Source organism: Curcuma longa, chromosome 19, assembly GCF_044706935.1.
Source record: "Curcuma longa cultivar G26 ecotype Majalengka, Jawa Barat chromosome 19, ITB_CL_G26_1.1, whole genome shotgun sequence".
NCBI classification, from domain to species: domain Eukaryota; kingdom Viridiplantae; phylum Streptophyta; class Magnoliopsida; order Zingiberales; family Zingiberaceae; genus Curcuma; species Curcuma longa.
In genome coordinates this window covers 7,527,608-7,536,292 of record NC_133879.1, presented here as the reverse complement: position 1 = coordinate 7,536,292, position 8,685 = coordinate 7,527,608, and the positions used below count along the sequence as shown (strand labels likewise).

General features: G+C 36.7%; 1 protein-coding gene and 1 pseudogene across 1 annotated transcript; both read right to left on the bottom strand.

Annotated features, from left to right (window-relative positions):
* Positions 1-844: 844 nt before the first annotated feature.
* LOC141812775 (uncharacterized) lies at positions 845-1,768 on the bottom strand. Its single transcript, XM_074700765.1, has one exon. It carries the CDS (start codon positions 1,585-1,587, stop codon positions 1,048-1,050), a length of 540 nt encoding a protein of 179 aa, XP_074556866.1. The 5' UTR covers positions 1,588-1,768; the 3' UTR covers positions 845-1,047.
* A 3,302-nt stretch (positions 1,769-5,070) lies between these two features.
* LOC141812485 (uncharacterized) lies at positions 5,071-7,927 on the bottom strand (annotated as a pseudogene).
* Between the last annotated feature and the right edge of the window lie 758 nt (positions 7,928-8,685).

Sequence of the window (8,685 nt, the reverse complement as noted above, 5' to 3'; positions counted from 1 at the left end):
CACATGCGTTAAGATCCGAAGATCACGCTCCCTCTGCTACTATATAAATCCTGCAGGTGTGAAGAGAGGTATCTGGAATTCTTTAGATCTACATACTACTTCTTCTCGTCCTCTTATAATTTGAGCGTCGGAGTGGTCTCGTCGGGAATCTCTGGCGCCCTGCTAATCCATTCGTTTAGTTCTCTTTTTCCTCGGGTGCTGCTTGTCGGCGGGATCAACGAAAGTTGAGGTGGCATATCGTTGACTGGTGGCTTGACCGTCAATGGCATCGAGCCGAAACATATATGAACATGTGAATCAATAAATTTCAACAATTATAGTCGAAAACAAGACTCTCAAAAGGGTGAGTGAATTACTTTAGGGGTGTGTCAACTAAGTCCTACAACTACATCTTGAAGATGACTAACCTGAAGGGATGACTCCAATGACATAAGAGTTGCAGCGATAACTGTGGAATCATCATCTAACAGAATTGTGTGCATACCCAAAGAGATGCCATAATATTTGAAATAATATGTTGACCTAGAGGGGTGGCTTTAACTACCTTAAGAAGTACATTGACAAATTGAAGAGAGAATCATGATTCATGTCTCCAACATATCAACTCCCATGCCAAGTCGTCAATGAATTGACGATCTCATGCCCCGAAGGAGTCACACATACACCAACAACAACAAAAATTACTCCCAGACATTATCATATTTAAGTCCCTCCATCATCACATCTTAGCATCGCCTAAGAAAAAGATGATATTATGTTGCACTTTTGCAGGCTGGTGAAAGGACAGATGAAGGATAATTTATGCAGATCAAAGCAGAGGAGCAAAACGCTCAAATCCCTGTTAAAGAAGCTTAAAGTGTCAATTCTGAACATGTCACATGTCTGATCCTCCCTAAACCAGCTTAGCTAGCTAGTTTTAACAACAATTATAGAGAATACAGAAGAATTGGAAGGGATGAAAAAAAGAGAGAGATTAATCCAGCTTTTTTTATTTCAAAATTCTATTGACATAGTGACACCATCAAGTGATTTTGGACCTGAAAATGTTTACCGAGAAGAGGAAGCATGATCAACCGGCTGATCAAATTCTACCCCAACTACCACCACTTGGTGTTCCGTCATCTCAGCACCCTCATTGACACCACTACCACCGAAATTCCCAGGCCATCCCTCATCAGTTGCCTTCCCGGCGCTGGTGCTCGTCCGGCATATCGGACACACCGAGCACTTGAGCAGCCAAGAGTCGACACACTGAGCATGGAAGCTATGCCTGCATGGTGGAAGCAACCTGCACCTGTCGCCCACCTCGAAGCTCTCCAAACACACAGCACAATCCACTGTGCCACTCATCTTCTCGTCAGCCTCGAATTCAAAGCAAGGAAGCTTCTCCAGTTCAGCTGGCGTCAAGCCCCTCCTCCTTTCGTTATCAGGCCTTGCCATGGTCCTGAAGCCCCTTTGGAATGCTCTCCCAACGATACAGAGATGGATCAGCACCAGCACACCGATGCCCACAAATAGCAGCACGACCGAGATGAGGATGGCCATCACCATGATCTGTGTGGCAAAGCTCAAAGCCTTGGTGTTCATCCCTTAGTTGCGACTCCCTCTTTGTCTAGATCTTCCTCCTCAAGAAACTTAATCTCGAAACACGCAGAGGAAAACAAAAGAGAAGGAATATCTATTTAAAATACCTACTTGTCACAAAAAATTGAGAACTAGAAAGATTCTCCTCCTCTCGGAGCTCAAGGAATTACACTGGATTTTAGCAAAAATGATCAGGAACAAGATATGTAACTTGAGAGGATATTTATTCTTTTATATAATTGGGTGTTGATCTACGAAACATGGTGCATTGGAAAGGGATGTGGCAGCAAACTATTCATCTCCTCAAATATACCTACCATTAAGTCTGTTGGCCTTTACTTGTCTTATGCTGAACTCTTCTTTTGGAGGACAATCTAAATGGTTGAGAGATTGATGGGTCAGCAGCAAGCGATCATAGGATCAGCTTGAACAATCTGTTCTTACAATTGGATCAGGTCATGTCTCTGTCAGTTGGCAGATTCCCTGATTTTGAAATGCCAACCTTCTTGGCTTGAGAGGTCCAACCACCATCCTAATATTAATGTTATTCAGTATCTGCCTTCTTTAGACTTGGAATTGATACAATAGGTGTTTAATTTCTTGAAACAATTTGTAAACCAGATTTAAAAATTACAATTAGTTTCAAAAGAATATGCAGAACAACAATAATATTTAACCAAAAAATAAGTAGATGTTGTGACAGGCATGGATTCACGTTTTCGATCTCTAGTAAAAGGAAAGTAAAAAAAAATTGTAACTGGAAATGAAACCATCTTTGATTGAGTTTTTAGTTGTCTAGTGAGAATAATGGTGTAGTTATCTCTTTTTTCTTAATCGTGTCTTCGTTTTGAAAAGCCTCCGTAGAAAGTTAATCCAGATCAAACGTCTAATTAAGGTTTCTTTTCCTTTGTTGACTTTTATTAAACCCATGAGTTATTTGTTTGTCAAGTTCTTATCATTGGGCTTATATACTTTTTTAATCAATCATAAAAGCTTAGTCTGGTCCTTTCCGTGTTCCTACATGAAAACAAGATAGTTTAGTATGATTTGTTTCTTCTAGAAATTGGATGCTGGCTATCCACTTGGTCTTCATTAATATCTTGATAGATACTTCCACTAGCAATTATTTTCTTGGTGAGGATCCTTAAAATTAAGTTTCTACTCGGAATAAATCTTAATTATTTTACCAAATTGTTGATCAAATTAGTGTAAGACGGTAAAGAGCGATAGATGGAATAAAATAAAAGACAATAACGTAATATTAGAGCATACACCGGATTTATTTAGTTCACACTCTTCAGCATGCTACTTCAAGACCTGTCTCAAACATGAGCCACTATCTTTCTCTTTTTTGAAAATCTTTTGATGACGGATATGTCATGTCTGAAGAGACTACTGGTTCGAAAAATTGAGATAGCATCTACCTGTAACATTCAAAATCCCTGCTACAATATAATAAAGGCTCACACAACCGCTCACTGGTCCAATATATATATATCTAATATAGCAAACCACCGCATCCAACACCGCCGACCACCACTGACACTAACATAGACACATCTTTGGAGCCAAGTCTTTCACCTTCCTCCGGTCCCATCTCCCGAGTCTAATATTCCCATTGCACTTCGGAAAAGTGTGCATTCCACTCATAATCCTTCTCCTCATTATGTTTCTTTGAGTTATCATCGTGTTTCTCCTTCCTATTTTGCTTGTCTTTGCTCCTTGTCGTCTGTTTCTCTTCCGAAGACTGCACGTGATGTATTTGCCCATCCAGGATGGAAACAGACTATGCTCGATGAAATGTGTGCCTTACAGAGCAGTGAGACTTGGGACCTCATTCCTCTACCGCCAGGTAAGTCAATTGTCGGTTGTCGATGAGTATATACAGTGAAAGTTGGTCCAGACGAAAAAGTTGACCGGCTTAAGGCTCGCCTCGTTGCTAAAGGATATATTCAGATCTTCGGATTGGATTATGGAGACACTTTTTCTCCTGTTGTCAAGCTATCCTCTGTGCGCTTATTCCTGTCCATTACTGCAATTCAACATTGGCCTCTTTATCAGTTAGACATAAAAAATGCTTTGTTACATGGGGACTTGCTCGAAGAAGTCTACATGGAGCAACCTCCATATTTTGTTGCTCAGGGGGAGTCTTCTGGTCTTGTATGTCGCCTACGGAAATCTTTATTTGACCTCAAGCAGTCTCCCAGAGCATGGTTCGGTAGATTTAGTACTGTAATTCAACAGTTTGGCATGTCTCGAAGTGAGGTTGACCATTCTATCTTTTATCGTCACTCATCTACTAGTTGCATCTACTTAGTAGTTTATGTTGATGATATTGTTATCACAGGTAGTGATCATCTCGGGATTTCACAGGTAAAACAATATCTTTTCAAATATTTTCAGATAAAAGATCTCGGTAAACTCAAATATTTTTTAGGGATAGAGGTAGCACAGTCCAAAGATGAGATTATCATATCCCAAAGGAAGTATGCAATGGATATTCTAGAAGAAATAGACATGTTAAACTCAAAAACAGTTGACACACCTATTGATCCTAATGTCAAGCTCATGTCAAATCAGAGGGAGCCTCTTCCAGATCCTGAACGAGGGAGATTAAGCTACCTTACTGTTACTCGTCCGGATATCTCTTTTGTTGTAAGTGTAGTAAGTCAGTTTCTCAACTCTCCATGCAAGGAACATTGGGATGCTGTGACACGTATTATCTGATATATTAGAGGTGCTCCAGGAAAGGGTCTTTTGTACGAAGATAAAAGACATACTCGAGTTGTAGGCTATTCTGATGCAGATTGGGCAGGATCTCCCATTGATAGAAAATCTACTTCTGATTTTGTATATTTATCGGAGATAACCTTATTTCTTGGAAAAATAAAAAGTAAAATATTGTGACAAGATCTAGTGCAGAGACAGAATATCGAGCTATGGTCATAGCCAATCAAGAGCTTATATGGCTCAAACAATTACTTCAAGAGCTAAGATTTGGACATGTTACACAAATGCCACTTATATGTGACAATTAAGTCCCCATGCATATCACCTCAAATCCAGTTTTTCATGAGAGGACAAAGCATATTGAAGCCGACTGTCACTTTGTCAGAGAAAAAGTTATATCTGGTGAAATATCTACTAGTTTTGTTAACTCACAGGATCAACTAGCAGATAATTCACCAAGTCACTAAGAGGTCCTCGAATTGACTACATATATAACAAGCTGGGTACATATGATTTATATTCTCCAGTTTGAGGGGGAGTGTTAGAATATTTAGGGATAAATATTCTGTTAAGAATAAATATTCTGTTAGGGATAACTATTTTATTTTTCTTTATAGAATAATTATCCTAGAATAGGTCCCTATATTCATGTATAAATAGGAGCTTATCTCTTGTAATAAAGCAAGATTCCATATTATTTTACAATGATAATTAAAAAACACTTTAAATTAATATAATTAAAGAGTATAAAGTAGTTTACCAATTTTCTTCTACAACATTGTTTGAGGGGCTTCCATTAGCATGAGTAAAACATACATGAAATAATTCAAGTCATGTTGGAGGATGCCCCTTTTCTTTTTCCTGAAAATATATTTAGTTACTAGTTTCTACATTCAAATGCATATAAAATTATAACATGAATAAGATGAATTATCAATTTTTGTTACATTTGAGCAAAAGATATTCTTCCAGTAGTCTAATTCATTATCTTTTGTTTTCTAGCATCTTTATTTTTTTTACTTCTTTTCTAATATATTAAATTACACATAATACATAAAATAATAGTCTACTAATATTTGAATCAAATTATATATTCTAAATAAATAAAATATTACATACCTTTGATTTTCCTATGTTCCAAAAAGCAACTAGTCTCATATTATTCGCATGAGTTCTTTCATCTCTTTGTTGTAAAAGAATTTGAATTGACAACTCAAAATCATGTACTTTCTTTTTAGTTCAGACTTTCAATTTCTCCATTTTTTGCTATTAAGCGTGGAGTCCAATTTTCGATTCTTGGAGAAGGCTATACTTTTCCTGTAAAATATATATATATAAATTATCATTGTATAAATTAAAAGTCTTAATTAATAAAATTATACAAAAGAATTTTGTTACCTTTATAACATTTAACATGTCTTTCTTTTTTTTCTGTTGTCATTTTATGCCAATCTTCTACATCAAAAGGATAATACTTACCATTTCTTACCAAAGAACCCAAGAATCAATAAATTTATTTCTTTTTGTTGGACGTCTCATATCATCACATAGAATTTTAATGCGTGGTAGTGTGCTAGTTCGACCCCAATTTCTTTGATAAATATAGGATCTCTTTTTTCCCCTTAGTATTATGAAGTTCACTTTTACTAGCTATACACCAAAATAAATATATAATACAAAATAAAAATATTAAAATAAATTATTACATTCTTTATATGTATTACCTTCATTATATTCCTTGTTCATATCATCATTCTGGTCCGGAACTGAAGATATATTTTCAACAAGTGGGATATTACCTTTCACATCAACATAGAGTTGATTGGAAACTACATATATTCGGTTATTCAAGGTACCTTGTATGTTTTGACCATCTATAAAAGTATTTATTCTATTAAAATAAGATAAATATAAATTAAACACAATCAATCAATAAATATGTGATGCATAAAATGAGATATTAACTTGTTCACGATCTGTGTGATTTGTACTTATAGTCGGTGGCTGCATCTCGACCTCAGGTTGAAATTTAAAACGAGATTTCCTATTAGTTTGACACTTAGAAGTCATTCCTACTACAAATAATAATATTTAGTTACAAATTATAGATAATAAAAACCAATAGTTAAATATGAAAACGAAATACATATCATCATATTTCATTCAAACAATATAGTAAAAATTCATTCTACTGTTATTATAATGATAATTGACTAAACATAAATGCATAGACTAGATAAAAACTTATCATAAATCAGTATCAATTTCCACTCTTGCAACATCATCTTGAACTCAAACCACTTCATGTATATTGCAATCTTTAAAATTATAAATATAACTTTGAAGATATATATCAACAAACCATAAGTTACATTTTATACTTCACTCATGCATCAGTGGTGAAAATGACATGCCAATCACAATCAAGTGGATCTTTCACATAAAATACTTGCATAGCCTGAGATGCTATAATATAAGGCTCGTTATGACGCCTAACATTGGATTGCTTTTAATGTAAAATGGTCATTGATTGTCACAATACATATTTATTTTGTAAACTTGAGATCATCAAGGAAAGGTTTGATTTATGTCACCTTTCATAGTGTGTAAAGTATAGCTCTATATTCCTAGAACAAGCTATAGCACTTTATTTCTTGCTCTTCCATATTACTAGAATGCCTCCAACATAAGTGCAGAATCACAAATTAAACCTTCTATTAATTGCAGTTCTAACATAATCAACAAGAAACCATGATTCATACAGAGCAAGCCTTTTGTTGGAGATTTTCTAGTATATTGCAAGATTCATAAAATTACTTCCAACTAAGGATGAAAAAAGAAGCACTAGCACTCTGGAAAAAACAAGCACTCTGGTTAAATTTATCAACCTATGAGATTTCCACAAGAATGAAACCTCAATGAGCTAAGTAGCTCGTGTTGTCTCCGGTAGCTCCGGGAGTACGCAAACTGATATGTATCGTCGAGGCTAGTGTTCGACACTATCTCCGTAAACGATATTGCTCCGCTACGGTGCTAACGGATAGCAGCAACTCGTTCCCAAGATACAACGACGATCGCCTCGGAATAGTAGCACTCCAAATTCCGAGACCGGCGAACCTTCTCTTAGGCTTCTCGGACTCTTTATGCAGAGGATGCTCGAATGCTATGCTATAGATTGCAAGGATTGAATGAGATGAGTTTCCAATAGAAAGGGGATGTATATATATTTGGTGAAGAGGTAAGTATCCTTTGGTGAGGGCTGATCTGGATCATTCATTTTGAAAGAGTATAACCCTTTAAAGATCTTTTAATCTCAGCCATCAGATTTGAAGAGTTATAACTCTTCAAATGACTTTTGATCTGATCTATTGATCTGAAGAGTTTTATCTCTTCATATTTATAATATGATCTCGTCCGTTGGATCTGAAGAGATTTAACTCTTCAGCCTAACTTGATCTCAGCCGTCAGATTTACTCTATTAATCCGACGCTTCAGATCAAACCCCCTCATCAATGCTCAGATTATGACCCAGAGCCATCAATGCTCCAGATCGCATCCACTGCGATCTATTACCATCTTTGATCCGACGGTCGCCATCTGTCTGCCCAGTCATCGCTCTCTGCACAATCACGCGCCATGCAGGCACTGCCACCTGGAGCATAAATAAAAACTCCTCAGCTCCTCGCGACGACGCGAAGTGCAAAGTACGCCTACAAAGCGCCCATTGCGCACGTGCGCACGTGCGCACATGGCAGGTGGCGGGCTCACAGGTGCGAGCACCTGCTCGCCCCATGGGTAGAGAGCACCTGTGCTTTTTGTGTTAACTCCATTAACACAGCAACACATATAAGGAAACTTTAGCTTGCGCCGGTTAGCGATGTGGGACTAAAACCCCATCTTTTTCTTAACGTTATTTTGGACAGAACTTTAGCCAATTAATTTCTCATTCACCTGTAATCGGTTTTGAGCAAATTAATAGTCTAGATTTATCTACGCGAAACATAGATTTCGATTTTGAAGTCATATCAGACTTCCAACGATCGATGATACCTTAATTTTGCCTTGCAAAATCATATCCAACAGCTCGACCTAAGAAATGAGATTTCGAATAACTCTTTATAATAATACAATGAATAGAGCTAAAGAGAGAAATCTCATATCTCACCTTACAAGATCCAATCAACAAGGTGAGAGGCCTTTAATTGCAGAAATCTTGATTGAGTCTTGTAAGCCTCTTGGTAACTCTTTGGCACCTTCATAGTCAAATAGGATAAATGAGAGATAAATATTTAAAATCTTATGTAAAAGACTAACCAAAATACTTTTAAATCAAGGCAATAGAGATTTGCATAATGACAAGACGATGGAACA

Coding starts and splice junctions, on each gene's coding strand:
- LOC141812775 (XM_074700765.1), bottom strand. CDS start 1,587: ATGAACACCAAGGCTTTGAGCTTTGCCACACAGATCATGGTGATGGCC.